General features: G+C 41.9%; 1 protein-coding gene and 2 non-coding genes across 3 annotated transcripts; all 3 read right to left on the minus strand.

The window, feature by feature from the left end:
* Nucleotides 1-6,940: 6,940 nt before the first annotated feature.
* trnam-cau lies at nucleotides 6,941-7,012 on the minus strand. The gene has a single exon. It is a non-coding gene; the product is annotated as a tRNA-Met (tRNA).
* A 361-nt stretch (nucleotides 7,013-7,373) lies between these two features.
* Nucleotides 7,374-7,446, minus strand: trnar-ucg. Its single transcript has one exon. It is a non-coding gene; the product is annotated as a tRNA-Arg (tRNA).
* A 769-nt stretch (nucleotides 7,447-8,215) lies between these two features.
* On the minus strand, nucleotides 8,216-20,967 carry LOC121624907 (cerebellar degeneration-related protein 2-like). The gene is made up of 6 exons (XM_041962876.1): nucleotides 20,876-20,967; nucleotides 13,892-14,004; nucleotides 12,553-12,701; nucleotides 12,308-12,472; nucleotides 11,970-12,177; nucleotides 8,216-11,754 (listed from the first exon to the last, which is right to left on the minus strand). The coding sequence occupies exons 1-6, from the start codon at nucleotides 20,952-20,954 to the stop codon at nucleotides 10,987-10,989; spliced, it is 1,482 nt and encodes a 493-aa protein (XP_041818810.1). The 5' UTR covers nucleotides 20,955-20,967; the 3' UTR covers nucleotides 8,216-10,986.
* Nucleotides 20,968-22,142: the final 1,175 nt, after the last annotated feature.

A 22,142-nucleotide genomic window follows, 5' to 3' on the forward strand; every position in this document is an offset into this window, starting at 1 on the left:
GTACATTTCAATATGTATATTTTATTCTGTTTATATATTTTATTCTGTTTGTATATTTTATTCAGTTTGTATATTTTATTCTGTTGGTACATTTCACTGGTATATTTTATTGTTTATTGTTTAGTATATTTTTATTGCCTTAGTATATTTTCATTCTGGTATATTTTTAATTGCATTTACGAATATTTTCATTCCATGTTTGTTTATTTTATTGTAGTTATCTTTCTTATCTTTCTTATTATCTTGTTTCTAACATGGGGGTTGCAATGCAAATTTCATTGACATGCCATGCTCAATGACAATAAAGAATCTTGAATCTTGAATTGTTCAGTCTTTTGTTTGTTTGTTTTTTCAAAAGTGCATTTTTTAAAAAGCAGAGTCCAATTCTATATATGGGCACACATCCAGCCAGTTCTGTGCTTTGATCTTCGACGTCATAGAAGCCGGCATGACTACACTGGTCGCGGATTCACCAGTTGGAGTGAGAGATAGTTGAGTTGCGTTTTGTTTTGAGAATAGTTGAGTTGCGTTTTGTTTTGAGAATATTAGTTTGCAGATTTGTTTCAGCACTTGTGTTTTGTGATTTTACCGTTGATCCTGTTATACAACATCGACCACGATGGCAAGAAGAACGATCAGAGGCAGGAAGGTACGCACTTCAAACCAGAGACACCTGACACATTTTATTCACTGCTGCACTCACACAAGATTTCTGTTGTTTACAGCAAACAACTCATGTGTTAGATAAACAGTATTTGAAGTCATGCACACTTGTTTCATGGTTAATGTAGCTTTCTGTCCACACCTGTGCGCAGGTGTACAGCTGCTCCATCAGCACTGCGGCACCTACGACGCGCTACGTTGTGGCTCATTTTCAAGGTGATGAAACCGCTGATATCTATGGTGGCAGAAAATAGTCAACTGAGCTCACGATCAGATGTTAGACTGACTTCATGAATAGTTTGATCGTGTTGACGATATTACGGCGCAGCCAGCCAAACATGCGGCTCACTAATGGATGGATGGATGGATGGATGGATGGATAGATAGATAGATAGATAGATAGATAGATAGATAGATAGATAGATAGATAGATAGATAGATCTTCAAATGTTAAAGAAAATGTTTATGAATTTCAACCAGATTGTACAAAATATTCTTTTCCTTGTATGTAAATGTGACCTGCTGTATTTCCACTCAGTGTCCTGAACGCACCACTAATGCATTTCTTTGCTCATTCTGCACAGGGCTTCAACAGAGCCATGGAGGACTCAAGGAGACAGGTGGAGGAGGAACCCCGAGTAATGGAGGAGAACATGAGGACCCCATCAATGGCGAAGGTCCCGCAGCAGTGGGCGCCTAATAAAGAGAGACAGAGCTTGGTGGAGAAGCTCTCCATCACCGAAGGCGAGAACAGGAAGTTGAAGGCCGACCTCCAGGAAGCCAACAAAGAGATCGGCTCTCTACAAGACAGTCTGGTGGCTCTGCTGGACAGATTCGATGCAGCCATCAATTCCTGGACGCACGAGCGCAAAACAGCAGAGGAGGACTTAAAAAAGAGAGAGCTGCACATCGCCTCTCTGGAACAGAGCCTCCGCGTTCAGAAAGAGGAATCGGAGAGGCTGAAAGCCTCTTTGGATGAACTCAAAGCCTCCAGAGGATCGAGCGGCGAGGAAGAGAGGTGGCAGGCAGAGGTCAGCCAGCTGAAAAAGCTCCTGGAGGAGAAAGACAAGCAGGTCAGCAGGGAAATTAAAAAGAGACGAGCTCGCACAGACGCTCACATCGACACCTTGGCCCTGCTGAACCAAACAGTGTCAGCTCTAAAACAGAGCCAAGCCACCTGTGTGGCTGTCGAGGGAAAGCTGCAAGAGGAGCTGGAAAAGAGAGAACAAAGCCACCAGAGAGAGCTCTCAGAGATGGAGGAGAGCTTCAGGAAGAAGCTCTCAGAGGTCGAAGAGAGCTGCAGGAAGAAGATCTCAGAGACAGAAGAGAGCTGCAGGAAGAAGATCTCAGAGACAGAAGAGAGCTGCAGGAAGAAGATTTCAGACAGAGAGGAGAGCTTCAGGAAGTCATGTGACCGTGGGTCGGAGCCAATCCCAGAACTGGTTTTGGAGAGGAGTGGAGCCGGGTCAACACAGAGCATCCCCGACATGGCAGATTCTCCCAGCACACCACCTATGATAAACACACTGGGAAGAAGACCCACTCGACATGCGGTGACTTCCCAAAAGAACAAAATCTGGTCAATGAAAGTGACAGATCTCATAGTGGTGGCGGGTGATTCCAATCTTTCCCGAATTCCACCTTATAAATATCCTCATGTTCAGGTGGATTGCTTCCCAGGGGCTCTAATTCATCATTTAGAAACAATAATGATGAAAGTGGGAATTCATCCGTCTGTACAGAAAGTCATATTATCTGTGGGATTAAACAACTGCTTAAGAAACAATCATATTGACACAATAAAGAAACAGTTCCAACAGCTGTTAGCCACAGCACGTTGGGCTTTTCCAAATGCACAGATTTTTGTGCCTCTCATACAAGTGTCAAACACATTACCACAGGTAACACGTACACTGGTGACACAGACAAATGCTTTCCTACTAACTCATTGTAACACATTAAGCAAGATAGAAGATGTGCATTTCCATGTACAACGTCAGGACCCGGTGCACTGGACTCCTGTGACGGCTCAGACAGTATTCAGGTCGTGGATGTCACAATTAAACTAGAAATGGGGGGACCTGAAGTCTCAACCCCCACATCCAACGTCCTGAACTTGTCTCAGACATTTACTTTTACTTTTGATTTGTCTAAATAGACAAATTCACCCCCTCACCTTACCCCCAACATTTAATTTCTCCTTAAAAAAAATAAAAATTTATCAATAAATAAATAAAATTACAATTTCATGAATTGATGAACTTTATTGAGCCCATGCAGGGATCATGTCACACCAAAAAACTAAAAAACTAAGCTACTATATACTTTATAAACATCTATATGACGCTGAAGGATGAAAAACACTCCAATTACAATTTAAGAAGGTGGAATTACAAGAAATGTGTGAGCGAGGGAATGAAATCAGGTGGTGGTGAAAGCCTGACATACAGTTATTGCACTTGTAGCAGAAAAACCAAAATGTGCAAAGTGTGTGTCTTCTAATAATAGACAGGAAGCAAAAGGTTCCACATGTGACTGATTTATTTTCCAGTAGCTGTTGAGTGACAGCCTGACTGACCTAATCAACATAAGTCAGGTTAATGATCACAGTCTTCAAACTGAAACACACACACACACACACACACACACACACACACACACACACACACAAACAATGGACTTTTAAAAGGTTTCAAATGATTTTAAAGTTCAAGTTCAGGTAGAGCTTCATCAGGTAGTAACACTTATTTTATACATGCAGTTGTTGGATTCATCACATGGCCAGTATGTGCTTTTGATGATGATAAATGCTGTTATTATTGAATAAAACACAGAGCAGAAGAGCTCAAATTCAACATCTTTATTGTTATGTAAGACAAACTCAAATTCAATATGGCGATTCAAACCAAACACAGCGGTTTACCTGGCAGGTGTGGGCTGTGGGAGGAAACCGGAGCACCCGGAGTAAACCCACGCAGACATGGAGAGAACACCAGTGTGAGCCCCTGAGCCACCATGCTGCCCTCAGAGTGAAGGTAAATCAACCTCCAAACATCTGGAACACGTCCAACAGATGTGCGTTTCTGAATCTGTGCACACTGAAATATATGCAGGTTCACAGTTTTTCATTTTGTCCACCTCCATTTACATAGTGGAGGTAGCAGGGGCGCCAGTATTTCATTGTTATTTTACAATGCACCTACTGACATTTATTTTAACAGTATAGGACTGTATTTTGAATTACAGTATATTACCATAGGAAAACAGTGGGTAGTGTGGTAATTTTACAGCACATCTAATGTTATTTATTTTAACAGTATACTACTGTATTCTGGCCCGTACTGGTCCGTGGATCAAATAATTTATTATTTCCGTTTTATTTATTATCTGAGTTCACCAATCTTTTATTAGAAAAAAGACCGGATTTCATTTATCTTTCATAATAAAATAATATAAGATAAATGAAATGGTAACCTTTCTGTATTAATAACCTGAGTAAAGTAATAAGTTTAAGTGTAAAGAAATAAAGATCAAAAGTAAAGCAATTTATGTTATCAAGTTATGTGGATCTCAGCTTATTTAAGCTTCCCAACATGGACAAGTTACGTGTCAATGCAAGGCTTCATGTTCAGATTTATTTTCTTGTGTGTTTAACAGTTTATGTTATGTTTGTATGTAAGTGTTGTAGAGAGAGCTCCAGAACAGTTAGGTCAGATGGTCAAGAAAGTTATTTACCAATTACTTCATGTTGGGACACAGTTAATTGCCAAAAGAGGTCTGAAAATAGCTCATTTAAATATATTCAGCATTAGAAATAAAATAACAGAGATCACAGAAATATTAATGACCGATCAGTTACATATTTTAGCAATATCAGAAACACATTAAACTCAACTTTTGAAGATTCAGTACTGAACATACAAGGATATAATATAGTTAGAAAAGATAGAAATGCTTATGGAGGAGGAGTCGCTCTTTTTATTCAGGGTCACCTGCCAATGAGAATTAGGAATGATTTAATGCCGTTGGAAGTAGAAGCGTTATGGCTGCAAATACATTTATCTCATTTAAAACCTTTGTTAATAGGATGCTGCTATCGACCACCGAGTGCAAACAATTCATATCTTGATATGGTGCGAGAAATGCTAGAAAATGCATGTAATTTAGGCTTTGAAACGTACTTTATGGGGGACTTGAACATAGAATGGCAGGGAACGTGCCCAATGACAAATAAGCTTCAATGTATGGCAAGTGCATGTGGACTCATACAGGTAGTAGATAAACCAACTAGAATAAAGATAAGAAGTGATGGCACGCAAACATCAACCTGCACTGATCACATTTTTACCAATGCAGCTGAACTGTGTTCAAAGGTTATATCAGTACCCGCTGGCTGTAGTGATCATAATTTAGTGGCACTTGCTAGAAGAACTAAAATGCCAAATCCAGGTCTGAAGGTAATTATGAATAGATCATACAAGAACTTTGATCAGATTAAATTCAGAGAGGAGGTAAGTGGGCTCTGTTGGTCAGAAGTTTTAATGGAAACCAATCCAGACTTAGCACTGATGAAGTTCAATAATATTTTAATGAAAGTGGTAGAGAAACATGTGCCAATAAAGAAGTTTACAGTCAGAAGTATCAGTACACCATGGTTAGACAATGAATTAAAAGAATATGGCTTAATGTATGACAGAACGAAATCAAGCTAAATTAATAGCTAATAGATCTGATTTTAAATCAGACTGGCAAGTGTACTGTAAATTGGGAATTTTTGTAACCAAATTAAATAAAAAGAAAAATATGTATATGATGCAAATTGCATTGATACATTGTAAAGATGTTGTATGGACCCCAGGAAGAATAGTGTTGGCATTGCCACAGCTAATGGGGATCCAAATCAATCAAATCAAATCAAATCAAACCGGATTCTCTCGGTTACATCTCGGTCACTTGAGCGCTCAAATTTAACCCACAAGCTAAAAACACGTGTTTGGAAAGTTTCTTTGCGAAGGGGAAAAGGCCCAGTGAAGAGACAGAAGAAGAGCGACGACTTCCAAGAAAAAGTAAGCTTTTAACAGACAATATCAGGAGTCCTGCTTGAAATCTGGATTTGTCGACAGGTGATTCCCACACACCGAGCCCGCTCTGTATCAAATAGTGCAACAATTTGAGAAACCAAACCTTTATGGCGAGTACAAGGTGCATGAGGCCCAATAATAAAATGTAGTGGACTCAAGCGCCACCTGCTGGTTGATTGCAGGAAAAATGGTCCCTGTCAGTGGTTTATCATGTTCCTGGAAGATCATTACTGGTTTCGTCGCATTTTGTGGCTGTAGATGTTTAAAGTTGGGCTATTTTCAACTCATTTATACACTGTTTGATAGTTTAATCTACAACAATGCATCACATTCTATAAGATCAACATGAGTGTTGACTCTAAAAAGTCTTCTTTTCATGAGCTCTGAAAAAGTCCTGTTTCCAGCGTCGTGACAATAAGACAGTAAGAAATGATGGCAATCAAAATATAAATACAGTGTTTTGTACATCATGTAAGATGTATAATTTGAAAACCTGATTCAGATATGGGCATAAATACAAATAACACATTGGCATCATATACCATGCTTCATAATAATAATTATTCAGTCCTTTTGGGGTTAAACTCATTTCTTTGAGGGGAAAAAATTGCATTTGCACTGAAAACCGGGGCCCTGCAGAGCAGCCTGCTTTGCCTTCTTTTGTGACATGGTAGTTACACACACACGCGCGCACACACACACACACACTGCCTTCTCCAGTCACCTCACTCGGCACATGTGAACCACCTGCGCTGTGGAAAAGTGTGGTCATAAAGCTCTCACACAATCATTATCCTCCATATCCTCATTATGAGTCGTAAATCGTGATGCAGGCCAAGTTCCCAGTGCGAATTCTTTCGAGTACATAGGCCAATCGCGTCCTGTCATTTCTATCTTTCCAGAACAGCCAATCGCATCTCCTCCTTTCCATCTTTTGCCAGACAGCCAATCACGTTCCGTCATTTCCATTTTCAGGCAGCCGATCGTGTGCCTTAATTTCCATCTTTTGACAGACGGCCAATCACGTCTCCTCATTGCCATCTTTCTTTCTTTCACCTGGCTCCGGTATTTAACTAAATCTGGCAACGGGTAGGCTGGCGTAGAGTTTCTCCGTCTTTGTCGGAGAAGCAGTTTGAGGTCGGCTGTTACAACTCGCTCCTTCTGCCACCCTCTGTGGACACAAGAGAACAAAAAGCTAGCAGAGGATGGTTTCGATCCATCGACCTCTGGGTTATGGGCCCAGCACGCTTCCGCTGCGCCACTCTGCTTACATGTGTACTGACAAAGTTGTTTTTCTTCTTTACCCAATCAACACAAATAACTAAAGAACGTATTTGTGTGTTCATGGGGTCCCGGATACTTGGATACCTGCTGTTATTTCTATCACTGTGCGCTGTCACTTAACGTTTAGGTTGATTGAGGTTAGCATAGCATTGACGTTTACTTAGCTAGCTAGCAAGACTCCTCATCTCGATGCATGTTCGTGCATTATACCTGATCAAATATGAGTACTGTACATTTGCCTAAAACAGAGGTTCAACGACAACATTCCCATACAATTCAGCTCAATTAAAAAAAACATATATCACTCATACAAAAAGAACTTTCCGATGCGTCAAGCACAAAACACGACCACGAAGGGACTCGAACCCTCAATCTTCTGATCCGAAGTCAGACGCCTTATCCATTAGGCCACGCGGTCAGATTGGCGAAACAAGGGATGTGTACTCCACAAGTACCTTAATCATACTCAATTCATTGTTAAATTATTAAATTATGCATTATTTCCATTTAAGTCGTAAATGCTCACCAGCTAACAGCATGTACTGGCTAGCTGTTATATCCTGTTTTGCCGTTAGTGATAGTAATTTGTCTTTTCAGACAAATTGAGGGAGAGAGTCAGCGGGGGCAAATTAAAGTCAGGTTTCGGTTAAGAGCCATTCTTGAAGCCTTTTCTCTTTTCAAAGTCGGGCAAGACTGAAATACAAATTTAAAGTTAGAAAGCCGACAGTAATGGCTTTTCGAAGAACAAAGCCCTCAGGCATGAAAACTTCCCTAAAACCTACCTAAACACACCTTCACTTTCTCCCCAGGAGACAGGTCTGCTCTAACGCCACTTAATACTGAAATGGTTGCGGATGTGGGCAAATACAGACATAAGATCATAAAGTTAATTGTTAAGTTGGTGGTTTCTTTGGATTGTTCTAATTATTTTACACCAATTCATTTCATTTATATGGGTTATTCAAGTCTTATGATCTTCTGAGGAACATTTTTGCACTAATCCCTGCATAGCATAGTATAAATGTCGCCTCATCCTACAAAATGAAACAAACACAAGATGATCAGTTAACAGGAGTGTCCTACCCTGTACATTGCTCTTCCATTTCCTCACTCAGTGTCATACATATAGTGAATACAACAACACAGGATGCATTGTATCAATGCTTTATTAACAGGGTAAAATAGGATTTAGTTCAGTAATGATGTGAAGTAATACAAGAGCAGACTAAACTTTAATGCCAATATCTTATTAACTAATAATGCACACATTTAAACTGGATAATATAAGAAAAGCAAATTAAATATGTTTATTCTGACAGTTTGTTAGTGACATTCACAAATAGGCACTGAAAAAGTAAAAAGAAAATGAAAAAAAACATTCACACACAAATAAATACACAGCTACAATTTCATATGAGCTATCCTAAATACGCAAAAGATGAGGCATCAAACATTTGCAAGTGCAATAGGTAAGACATTACAGTACAGAAACCTCAAGAGCCTTTAATTATGATAACAGGCTCTGGTTTGACATTGTTTTGTCTATGCTAACACACACTCCTCCCTCCACATGCTTGAATCATTCAAAATGATAAGCGCATTTACCTCAAATGCACTTCATACACCACAGCTGTCCAACAGAATTTCATTACTGCAACTGTAAATTAACCTTTACTTCATCCAGAGGTAACAGATTCCTCTCTGATTTCAGGACCAGGTTCCAGACAAACATCCATCCTACACTCTTTTTACACACAAAACCCTCAAACACGAATGTAGGGTCCCTCTGGTGTCAGCTGTGCCATTTGTGAAAGGTTTCAAGCTTGACTATGTCTTCAACTTTGCTGAAGAATCAGATATAAAATTAGCTGCAATAACATTCATTACAACAAAGGTTTCTACATTGGAGGTTACCCAGAAAAAAGGCATAGGTATTGTATATTGTGAAAAAAGGTGCAATATGTTTGCAGGTTAGTTTATAATTTGGTAAGACTGCTAGGTATTAGACAAAGCCCTGGTTTGAAGCCTTATACTGGTTACACTTCTACTATACAGTGTGTCTGTGTAGCTATAATTAAAGGAAATCAGTCTCAACATTTGTATAAAAAAGCTCCTAAGAATATTTCCCCACTGGACCATATGGGATCCACAGTCCTGTGTGTTTTTAATGTCCATGCTGTCTTCATTCAGAGGCTGCTTTTTTATCCCACTGGCAATCAAGAATTACGCCTCTTTCATGTATTTTTCCTATTTGTCATTGACTGATCTGTTTCTCCAACAAACAAAAATGCTTATACTGCATATGGTGCAACACCATTATTAGAGACAACTCAACATCACAGCCTTCAAGATGTTTATGTTCTGTATGATGAGTGTCCTTAATGCCCAGGAAATAGTGAAAATAACAATCTGCAGAGATTGTCTTTTGCAAGACAGCAGCTATTTAGTATTTAATGGGATCATCACTCCTCCATGTTCAAATCACAACAGGCACAACTATCTTAACTATATCCAATACTCTAGATATCATCACTACTAAGAATAAATAATGCTTCCTGTATTTTACTGAGTGATTTTATTTTTGCCCCGATGGGCTGATGTAGTCCAGTTGAAGACACACTTCAGCACTCATAAGAGAGCTGAAGTGACTTTAACACGGTGGAGGGAGAAGGTACTTATTTTATAAATGTAAATTCAGCTTCCAGTCTGGCTTCCTTTCCGGAAGTTAGCATCCCTTTACACTTGAACTCAAAAGGCATCTGCACATTCTGACTGAAAGAAGAATGTAAGTGTTCCACATTACTTCAACATAGTTCAACATTTGAGGAAACACCCTTATTTGCTTTCTTTTTGACAGTTAGATGAGAATACCGATACCACACTCATGCCTGTATGCTAAATAAGAAGCTATGACCTGTAGCCAGTTAGCTTGCTAAGCTAAAGACTTCACACAGGGGGAAACAGCTAGCTTGGCTCTGTCCAGCTGACAAACAGTGTCTCTAATGGTCTCTTATCAGCAAGTTGTATGTTGTTTAGTTAATTCATTCAAAAACAACAACACTGTGTTGTTTCTGCTGTTTCTCCATTTTCCAGTCTAGGCTAAGCTAGGCTAACTGGCTGGTGGCTGTAGCTTCATATTTACCGTACTTTAGCCTTTTCATCGAACTTTCAGGATTTCCTTGAAATCTCTAGACAAAAGGGTGAGGCACCACAAACTTTAGAAAAGCAGTAGTAAGGTCACACAGAGAGAACAGCGCAAGACAGTAGAAAAAGGCTAATTTCAACTTGGAAAAGTGTTAATTTGTATAGTGACGCATACGTAATGAGAGGAGAATTATTAGCACCTCGAGTTCATTCTAGAGACAGCCAACACTGTGGCCTGAGAGGATCAATCTTTGTCTTTCTAATTGCAATTACACAAATGTTAGTAGAGTCCATTATAATAAACATAACCGATACAGTTCATGTTAATATTAGATTTAGATTTCCACTCATGTTTTCATCAGAGATGCAGTTTTGTAGTGTTTTAGTGAAGCTTTAACATTTAGTGCACTTGTGAGGGTCATGAGGCATATTGCTTTATTATGGTATTGTGGTAAATGCCTGACGTAGTAAGGCAGTGACGCCAGTATATATTTAGTAGGGACGCTGAATATGAGGGTGGTGAACTCAGTTCAACACAACTAATTCTTAACAAACCACATTTTATATATACTGTATGACTGAATTCTGCTACGTTTTAAAATAGCCTAGATCACATGCAAATCAGATCCTTGTGTATGCTGGAAGGTTTCAGCGCTCTGAGTAGATCTTGACTGAGCTGAACTGTACTTGAATTTAGCGGTTTTTGAAATAGCACCCTCTGTAATAATCTTTACACCAAGCCCCATTCACATACTACAGCGCTTAACACTGAAATAGCACATTATGGTCCTCTCTAGAGCCAACCAGCGTACCATTACTGTTTACTAGATTTGCCAGATTTGCCAGACTTGCTAGCCTTAGCAGCTTTGGTCGCTTTGATGTCCATCTTGGTCTTCTGGATACGAGAGAAGATCTCCTTAAAAAGGGCCTTGTACTCTGGAGTGTTCTGTCCCAGCCTCTTATCCACTGCCTCCACCTGCTTGCTGATGCTCTCAATGGCCTCAGGGGTGGAGGGCGACTGGGTAGGGGTAGGGGGAGGCGCCGGGGTGGGGCCCATGGCACAGTCTTTCATGGACGGGTCTCGTGAGACGGGTCTGGAAGTCTGGACACCAGCGTGACACAGGCTCTCCTCATGGCGCCTACACTTCCCTAACAACTCCTCATATTTCTCCAGTAAGGCGTGGTACTGCTCATCCACCTCCCTGAGGATGGACATCCCCCTCTTCCTCACGCTGTTGGCGTGGAGAGCGTAGCTGCCTCTCCTGCGACCGGATGCGTCGCGGGCCACGATGGCGTTCAGCGCTGTGTCGCTGCAGCTTTTCCTCACGGGGCTGGACTCTGGGAGAGCCTCCCCTCCCACACCTCCTCCGCCTTCAGTCACTTCCCTCACACCCCCTCCCGTCTCCCCGACCTCCACCTCCAGGAAGGTGTCAGTCTCGGGGGTGCTGTTGAGGACAGTCTGGGTAAGAGCCACGCCATCATCCTCGCTGCTCAGCAGGAAAGTCCGAGCCCGACGTAGCTGTTGTAGCTCCTGTAGCTCTACCTCTAACTCCCGCACCCTCCCCTGGCAGCTCTCAGCATCCTAAGAGCAAAGACAAGCACAATTTCACAATGAGATCTCAGGTTATTCTGACTTGAATCATCAAAATGCAGCATCGAATTCTGACTCAGAGGTGTGGAGCCATCAGTTCTACAGATCTAATGATCCGGTAGAAGATCTACTGTATTTTGTTATAAAATATATAGACAGAGTGTGAACCCAAACTGTTCAGGCTCTGATAATGTTCTGCAGCTCACCTGCACTCGTGTCTGCAGCCGGGAGAACTCTGCGATGAGGAGGTTGCACTCCCTCTCCACACCCTCTCTGCGCCCCCTCTCGGCCCGCACAGCCGCTCGGAGAGCCGACACCGCCTCCCTCAGATGCTGGTTCTCCTCTTCAAACGGGTGAGGCTTCACGTCCACGGAAAAACTCTCAGCCCTGCCCACCACAAACTCATCCTCATACCTGACAACATGACACACAAACATGTAGAACAACTTCAGACCCGTGATCTGTATATTTATACCTGAACATATCTAATGTATACCTAAAGAGGCTTTCCTCTTTTACAGACTGTGGAACAAAGAGCAAGTACCTGGGTGCTGTGCAAAGCTCCCTCAGGCAAGGGAAGGAGTGGATGGTCTTGCGTCGTTCCCGCTTCTCCCTCCTGACTCGGAGCTGCTCCATGGAGCGAAGCTGCTCCACCTGCCCTGAGAGAGCCTCCACCTGGTTCTGCAAAGCCTCAATGGTCCCTGTTAGCCTGGTCCAGGAGGAGGGGCAAATGTTTAGAGGGTAAAGGATGAGGGTGAAGAGAGCAGAGGAAAGAGAAGTCCCACTCACGTCTCTATCTTTTGCTGCGAGGCCTTGCTGTCCATCACCAGTGTGTGGTTGGTGCGTTCCAGCTCTCTGGCAGTCCCGTCCAGCTGCTCGTACACTTTGGCATGCTGCTCGTTCATGTCCCGCAGAACCTCCAGCTGCTTGGACAGGTACTGCGGGACAAATACACACACATGCCCGTTTGTACACACAAAGTCGTGTTCACACACAGGAGCCAGTTCACATCTGTGACAACAGCAGGGGAGCAACAAGAGCTCTCATTGGCTGCATTTGGCTACACTTTCCCATTTATGCGTTATTGATATGATTAATTTTCCAAGAATTTATAAGGATTTATTGCCTGTTTTAATATCAATATTAAACTAATGTACTGATTTACGATTAAGTTTGATAACTGACTATTTATCCACTTCTAAACCTCGGCCTCGGTTTGACCAAACAATCTCACCTCAGGATCTATTCAGTAGCTTTCGATCATATCACATCAAATGCCGCCAAACTCAGCATTGCTTTAGTACATTGTAGAGCAAATCATCTTGTTTGTGTGCTTTTGTCTTTTCCGCTTGGATTACTGTAACTCCTTTATTTCTTTCAAGTGAGCAATTGATCGACTTCTGACCAGTTGTTCTTAAAGGTCCAGGCTCAAAACAAAGGGGGACCATGCTGCCTCCCCCTCACTGTCAGGTCGGCTGAGCTGCACCACATTTTCAAAAACTTTTAATAACCCGCTTTTATGGGCTGCTGTTTTTATAAGTTTGTTGCTTGTAATTTGTATCGGTTTCAATTCTGTTTCAATTCTGTTTTGTTTTCTTATATTGTTTTAATTGTTAAGTATCTGTGAGAAAATCACATTCAAAATTGCTGTTTTCATGCTGTGCACTAATGCATTTATATTATCAACTGTGAAGCACTTGTAACTGCTGTTTTGAAGTGTTCCATTATTTAAGTTTATTAACTCACTTACTTACATGATCTTCATCTGCTAATGTACTCTTTTCTCTCTCTGAAGATCATGTGATATGATCAAAAAAATCAAATATAAGTTAGTAAATGGACCATGTCATTGAACAACAATTTGCATGGCTGTCATGCTCCTCCATCTAAAACTTCATTTTAATTCTAAAAATAGGACTGAAAGTGCTGCGAACCATTCACTGTCTTATTATTAACTGCACTTAATTGAATGTATAAATTCAATTTATGGTTTAGATTGAGGCAGAAATTAATTCTTAAATTAGATACAAATTCTCAAAATGAATCGTTCTAGATACTGATTAAGCCCCTCTCTAAGCTTCCAAACCTGTCTGAATCAGGACAAGCTCTTGACACCTTTCATCCATACCTCGATCTCTTGCACTTGCTCTTCATTAGTGATGTACATCTGCTGCAGGGAGTCCTCCAGCTCCTTGTTCCTCTCAAGCAGAGTCTTTCCCAGCTCGGCCGCCAAGTGGAGGTCTGGAAATTGAAAGAAATTGAGAGAGAGATGAACAAAAATGTTAAAGGTGCAGAGAGAGAGGTGCAGATGCAGAAAGACATGTAAGCAAAGAGGGCAGGGAAAAGAAGATGAGGAAGGAAACGAGGGATGATGAAGCACAGACAGGAAAAAGAGGAAATGGTGGTAGAGTAAAAATAGGAGAGGCAAGACTGAGGGGAAAAGAAGGGGGAATTTAATCTCACAGAAGAAGACGTAATGCAGCCATGCAATTTAGATTACCCTCTGTCACGATTAATGAAGCACTCTCTATTCTATTCTATTTTAGGCAAGGTTATAACAGGGTCTGCAACAGAATGATCAAAGGGTCCATCACGTCGTCTCAGTCTGCACCGGACCAGTTCAATTATAGAGAGAGGAGAGCAGGAGGGCAGAGAGATAGTACTTCTGCCTGCGGCATGTCCCCCTGCAGCTCCTCTTCCCTCTGCTGACTGAATATGAAGGCCAGAGATTGGTGTCAGGATTATCTGGAGAGACACCGCTCCACTGAGATTAGGACAGAAATAAGAAGAAATTCAAGAACCTTGGATGCAGGAGAGAATGACTAATTCAGGCAAATTTCCATCTAATGTGTTAAATAATAGTGCGTTGTTGACAGTGAATTTCTGTCCTTGGTCAAAAAAAATGTTCGACACAGTCACTGCTTTGCGAGCGATATGAGACACTGTCATCGTTCTTTGTTCATTATTTATAACTGTGCTCTGACTCAGCGGTATTGATGGCCCTCGTTGTTGGGTCTGAGTCAGCAAGATGTGGTTTGTGACCTATCAGAAAGAAAGCAGGGGGCTAAGCTGGACAGCCAATATCTCTCATGTAGTCCTGGCTCTGCTTTTAATAATGAATAGTGATCACTAGGACGGATGCCAACTCTCGACCTTATCCCTGCAACATTTACCGATCTGTGCAGCTGTGCAACGTTGGAATGGAGTAAATAGAGAAGCCGTGCACTCAACCATTAACTCACATAGATTTACTGAGGACATTCAGGTAGAGCAACACAGGCACACAACCAGAAAACTGTAATTTCCAGACTGGATCCACCTTACATCTACACAGTGAACCATCTGATTTAATGCTAAAAGAAATAGCTGAATGATACCTTTGGCATTCAACAGAACTGATCAAAAACTACTTTGATAATCAGTTAATTGTCACATACTAAGCTGTTTTTGCTGTTTTATATCATTGCAATTAAATATCATTGAATTTTAGACTGTTGGTGAGACAAAACAAGCAATTAGCAGACATCACCAAAGGCTCATGGACCCTGTGATGGGCAGCTGTCACTATTTTTTTAACAATTAATTGACCAAATGATTAAACAACAATAGAAATACGCATTCATTCTGATTACCTAGACAATTCCTCTTATTAATAAAAATGATTGCAGACTAGCCCTAAGAAGGGGTCTTGTCAACATTGAAATATTACAGGCTTTGCTGGACCCAGACCACAGCAGTCTGCATCTTTTAGCTGATCGTTTTAGTTTAACAACTTGCAACTTTAAAGTTTTGCTTCATTCTCACCACCGTCATAGCCATTTTCTCCAAAAAAGCTCTGATAAACCCACTGTACACTGCCCACTCAACGCCAAACAGTGAAGACCAAAACAGAGTGAATGTTGAACATATTGAAAATTTACCAGGTGGCCTAAAACACGACGCCAAATAAATGCTAACGTTGCTCCATATCTGCTGGATGTATTAACAGGCAACTGTAAACTAACAAGCTCACCTCACCTTTTTTTGTTGTGATGCCCTCAACTGGGCAAAAATTGTTACTGAAGGTTTGAAGATCCTGTTGGAAATGAACAATACACTCAACTGAGTGAGCCAAACCAATAATACACTGGAACAATTTTGGCTTATCACAAATATACTGTATTGTTATGTATCGCTGATATGAGAAATTATAGTACAGACATGCCAGTGGTTTACTGTAACATGTAAATATTGTCTATATTTGTTTGTTAACATGTTAAAAATTATATGCTGTAATGAGATTTTTTCAATCCTGTTTTATCAAATGTAAACATTGGTATTAGCCTGAAAAACCCAGCATCAGTCAGGCTCTATTCTTTTGTCACTGCATGTTTTGAAACCATGCTCCTCTTCTACCTGGCAGTCCTGTCCTCACCTGCTTCAATAAGACTAATGAGAAGCAAGCTAAGCATGCATTTGCCAGCAGCTCCATGAGGACTAATTCACACACTTCCCTCTGTGCTGCTAGCTTAATGAATTCCTGCGGGGCCTCGGCGTCAGCAGCCAGTGTACCACTGAGCGGATGCAAACAGCCAGCTAGATTCTCTGCTAGCACCAGTTAGCTGCAAAGGCTGTGTGGATATAGTCCACATCTCAAAGAGTGGAATTAAAACCTTTTATGGTCATCATGAGCAGACTATGCCATTTTATTTGGTTACCACGAAGGCCTCAAAGGCGACAATGAGCAGCTTTCTCTCTTTGTATGACGACACAAACTAATTTGCCGGCAAAGGCAGACAAAGTTAGCAGCTAGCTGGTGAACATAGCATTTATCAGCCAAAGAGGCAGATTTTCTTCTTCGGATTTGGTGGCGAGAAGAACTTCAAGGAGAGTGAAAAATGAGCTGACCGATTCTAAATGTGTTGTCTGTTGACATTTGCTACATCCACAGTATGAGCTTGTTGCACTGCCCCCAAGTGGCCGAACATGAATTCATCCAGGTTTTTGACATTGTTTTGAAAACTTGGTGTTTGTGATTTTTCTGTTTTCAGTGTAAAATCCTCAGATATACAGGAAGTGATTTGGTTGAAATGTTAGTGCAAGCTAGTGCAGTGCTAGCAACAAAGGCTAAACAGATCAAGAAAATAGCGCCACCTGGAAAAATGATCATTTCAAACCAAACTATTCTGAACACGCAGCACTGTCGTGGTCAGTATAACAACGGTATAGCAGCCAGCGTGCTTCTCATAAATTAACCAAAAAGAATTACATAAGCAGAGTATATGACTAAAAACTACTAACAAACTCTTCAAATCCCATCCAGCCCTGAGCCCATCTGACACATCTGGAACCAAACTGCAGCTAGAAAACCAGAGAACCGCAAAACTGTGTCAGTGTCCACGATCTGCTGTTGATTTCTCTTTGGCTCGCAGAGAGGGAGAGTCAGCTCTCCACAGCCAAAAGCCTCAGTGACAGGAGAGTACAGGAGGTGGAGGAGGAGAGCAGATCGATACAAATCACTGCGCTGGCAAACAACTTAGCGAGTCAATACTCGCCACAGATCACTGTCTGTTTGCTCCAGACAGACCTGGCCTGGCTTGACGCACACAGATTGGAACCGCTGAGGCTGGAGCTCGATGTAATCACATCATGTATGACAGACGCATTTCCTGCATGCACCACAAAACCAGCTGCAACCACCTGGGAGTGTGTGTGTTCAGAGAGCTCTGGCGTACTTTTCACACAGTAAACATGAGGCTTTTGAGTCCCATAAATATGTGATTTGGATTTTCATGGACATGTGTGTACATGTAGACAGGCATTATCATTACTGCACTGCATGTGATCTCTTCCCCAGGCAGTGCTGGATTTGGTAGGTGCATGTCACCCATGAGATTGACTGGAATGTGGAAAACAAGGCTTCTCCTCTTCCTCTTTTCCTGAGTTGCAGACCTGACTTCAGTCCATAGACCGCCGATATGCCAAAATGATATAGTAGTACTTTTTATGGTCCACACAATGAACTTTGCTCTGTGATACAGGGTGCTTGGGTGGAACAAACACATGCATTAAGCTTTAACAGCAGCATTTAAAAAGAAGAAGCCTCTCATTAGATGTGGGTCAAGCCAACGAGTCTCCAGTCTCAGCTGCTAAAGCTGCGCATTTTCTACTTGGACTTGGGCCAGCGGAGGCTCTGGCTGACCCTCAAAAGGCCCAAACAAAGACGCATCCTAACTACATGTCTGCGCCCCTCCTGTTTTTCTGCTTTAAGAGTTGAAATGTGAGCCATGACTACATCATAGCATCTCCTGCATTCCACAGTTGGACTCTGCTGTCCAAGTCTGACATCTGCTCAGTGTCCACGCCGATGAAGAGCTTCATTCTCCAATGAATTGAAGGAAGAGTTCAGCGTTTTGGGGAATAAGCTGATTGGCTCTCCTGCCAATAGTTTAAGAAGATATATACAACTCTCATGTGTTTCTGGCAGATATGAAGCTACCATCAGGAGCTACTTAGCTTAGCAGTGACAACACAACGCCAGGAAGTAACTGCAGCCGGCCAAGAAATAGTCTGCAACATAACCTCCATAGCAGCACGTCTTTTTTCATTTGTCAGTTTTTGAACAGAATAAACAGATCTAACATGTTTTAGTGAGCTCCAGAGGTGCTGGTGTGTTGGCGATGTCATCAGTGATATCAATAAAATCATTGATTCCAAGGCAGAAGCTTAAAGGAGGAGCAGAGACACACTATTTTAGGGTTGCAATGAACGCTTATTTTGGTTTACTTTCACCACTTTGGCTTGAACTGATTAAACAACATCAAGATGTTTGGTGATTATGTTTCTGTCGATCAACCGGTCAATTAACTGACCACATATTGAGTAAATATGTTAGTACTCCATGTGTCCCCTCATGTCTTTTAGGATGAAACCTTCTCCCTTCAGCCTGCCGGTGACTCCTGCATGACAACAAGGCACTGTAATACAATGACAGCGGTGTCCCGCTCGCTCTCAAGCATTTGTGGCATCCTGAAATGTCGCACAACGAGAGATGAGCTTGGACAGTCGGCACTTTGCTGCTCTGAGAGGTCTGACTTCCTCTCTACTCCATCAAACACGCACGCACGAGGACACCGGCCATTTTGACTTTTATGAATGCTTGTCCCCTGTGCTGCGGACTCTTCCCTCATCACTGCTCCTAAAATAAAGAAGATCTATTTTTATCCTCAGGTCCACCCGTGTGTGACAGGAAAGAAGCAACCCTCCAATCCATTACGTCAGGACTGCAGGTACATGTTTGCCTGTGTGCGCGCGTACGTTCTTAGTCAAGTAAAATCACTGCATCAGCGCTATTTCTTCACCGGAAAGGTACCACGATAACTACTTAGCAGGAGGGCGAGTGACTGAGAGATGGAGAGAGGCAGGAAATGGAGTAAGTGGTGCTGAGAACAGCGAGGAGTCTTTGTCTCTGATGAAGATTTTAAAAGTCATTCAGAGTGAGAAATATGTTAACTGGCTTTGTTTAACCGAGATTTTAAGATCCCAGGCCCAACGATGCATATTCAGACTGGTGTTGTGTGTCTGCAGATGTTCAGGGCACAGCAATATACAAAGTGAGACCTCATCCAAACTGCACGTGACTGACTGTTATGAGTACCCCTGAACAGGAACATAAAAAGCAAGCCTTCATTTATATGGAAATAGACTGATACCAAGCCCATCTGGCATTGGAGATAGATTCACATGCAAAGTTGTGATAGATCCGCTCATACTCTTCTACACTGTATAGAGCAGGTGGCCTGAATGGAAAGATGGAGGTTAATTAGCTGACTGTGAATTAGGTTAACGGCACAAAGACTGCACAGCGAGCCCTCCTGCTGGCTTGGTTTTGCATGATTTTTCCCTCCTTCACGAAGTTGATTCAATCGTCACTACCTGCACTTGAGCCGTGCAGTGGATGACTCGATCATCTGACCGACAGCAAATTAATCTGCCGCCATTCTCATCATTGATCAACTGTCTCAGTTATACATTATTTCGGGTCCTTTTTTGATGGTTCTTACATGTGTGAATTTGCTTTCCTTTGTCTTAACATTACAGCAAATGTCAAATCTTTGGGTTCTGGAGTCTTGCTCAGACAAAAATGACATCAGCTTGGGATCTAAGAAATTATAATCACCATTTGACATGGTTTACCCTTTTCTTCTACTATCCTAAAGAGTAATCAATGAATGGAGAAAGGACAGGCATCACTTTTAAACAATAGTTAGTTGTAGTTCTGATAAGCATCGCGTCAGATCACATGAAAACGACAGCATAAAGGCTGTATCCCTCCAGTTTTATATTTCACTAATATTTAGACACTAACATGCATAACATTTCAGTGAGCACATTAGACAGAGAACCTTTGTATGTCTGTTAAATTCAGATTTGTAGGTATATAATGGGAAATAATAAGATAAGTTTTTTTCAATTATGCTTATCTTACACTGCTGTAATATTATTTTGTGTATATCAGCCTAAAAACGAGGAGACAATGAATTGTTGGTTACAGTGAACAGAGCCTTAGCGCTCTCTAATAACCAGCCTCTGTAGTATGAAACTGTCACGCTTCATGCTGAAGCACTGAGGGAAACGACCAACAAGCCAAAAACCGAAAGAGGTTCAATGTACAGTGATGTGAAACAACTAAAAGCAGTAAAACCTCACATCTGAGAAGCTGGATCCAGAAAATGCTCTGCACTTGGCTTGACACAAGAACATTAATCTGTTGTCAAAAGTGTTAATGACTGCTGTCCTGTCAATCCACTCAACACTAAGGGTTCAACAAAATATATAATATATAAGAGATTTCGTCATGTTAAATCTTCCATACTCTGACTCCAGCCTGATAGCAGTGTCACTCTGTCTGATGCTGACTGTCTCCATCAGCACAAGGCCCTGCTTGGCATGCGTTCAGTGCATTGTTGTCAGGTCGCCTTCTCTTCAGAAGCTACTTCAGCGTTTATGAAGAAAGACTTCGACATGACATCTCTGCCGGGTCTTTACGCGACAGAGAGCCTTTGTTAGGTGGAGGCCAGCTGACCGGCCGGCGCCAGCAGCCGCCAGTGGGGATGCTGCGGGCTTGCCTTACCCTGCTCCAGGTCCTGCTGGTCGTACCACGGCTCTTCCTCTTCGGTCACGAATTCCTCCATTCTCCCTGAGTTTAGCATGGGTGATACCGGCAGAAACGAGCCCCTCTGAGTGAACAATAGAGCTCCGGATCCTCCAGAAAGGCTGCGGTCGCTCCTTCCAGGCGCAGCTGCGCGCAGGCTTTCCTCAAGCAGGGAGTGTTGTGTTGTGGCTCGACGTGTTTCCTCCTTCCTTCCTCTCCTCTGTGTTCCCTCGGTCACTCCCACCTCTTCCTCTCATCCCCCCACCGGCCCATCCCGGTGCTCTGACCCGCTGCCGCCGCCGCTGCTGCCGCTGCAGAGGAGTCCACAGACGTGGCAGCGATGTTGCAACAGCAGCGCTTCCTCTCCCCCTGTTATCAGCGGCACCCTCACGGTGCCTTCACGTGCTGCTCGTACATCGCAGAACTACTCGTTTTATCCCGATCGAGGGGCTTTAGCTCGTGTCTGTCCTCTTGATTTCTGCATGTAAAGACGACATAACATCATTAAATGTTCACTGTTAAGGCGCATATGTTGAAAGATAGCCAAATACTAATTCAAAGCTAAAATTTCAGACAGCAACAAACGCAGCATCACCTCAAACTCAGTCATGTAAGGGAGGCATGCAACATTATGACTACATTAGAAAATTATACAGTAAATCTTAAAAATTGAATGTTAAATCCTCAGTGACGTTAAACTAGTTAAACTAAAGGTAAGACTCTTTTAGCTAAGTAATGTGCCAATGGCCTATGTCAAAAAGTAGTGGTAGAAAGTAACTAAGTACATTTACTTATGTGTTTAAGTACTCTTTTTGCAGCCTACTTTAGACTCCATTTTATGCTACTTTATTGGCTACTTCTACTGCATTGCATTTTAGAGGAACATGTTGCACTTTTCACTGCACAGCAGTTTTCAGATTCAGAATGCGAGTACAAAATAGAATCAACAAATAAATGATGACATTTTAGATATACATTATTTACCAGCCTCAACATTCAAATGTGTGCATTAGCATTTCAATAATTGAATTGAATTGAATAGAATATATTTTAAACTGTCGTCATCATTTTACTTAAGTCAAATTTTTTATTTACATGTAACAGAGTGCCTCTGTGCCGTGGCATTGCTGCTTCGACTTCAGTCAAAATCTTCTACTCCTGTCAAAAACTCAATAAAAGAATTGTGTTTTTTGTCAGGTGGGTGTGTGGGTGGGTGGTTGTTCCACTGCTGGAGCACTTTTCAAAA

Source organism: Chelmon rostratus, chromosome 21, assembly GCF_017976325.1.
Source record: "Chelmon rostratus isolate fCheRos1 chromosome 21, fCheRos1.pri, whole genome shotgun sequence".
In the NCBI taxonomy this organism is placed as follows: Eukaryota; Metazoa; Chordata; class Actinopteri; order Chaetodontiformes; family Chaetodontidae; genus Chelmon; species Chelmon rostratus.

Excerpts from the sequence above, each read along its gene's own strand:
- LOC121624907 (XM_041962876.1), bottom strand. The coding sequence starts at position 20,954 with ATGCTAAACTCAGGGAGAATGGAGGAATTCGTGACCGAAGAGGAAGAG. Across the intron at positions 14,005-20,875 it reads CCAGCAGGACCTGGAGCAGG|ACCTCCACTTGGCGGCCGAG; the intron begins GTAAGGCAAGCC and ends TTCAATTTCCAG. Across the intron at positions 11,755-11,969 it reads GGCTGCAGACACGAGTGCAG|GATGCTGAGAGCTGCCAGGG; the intron begins GTGAGCTGCAGA and ends CTTTGCTCTTAG.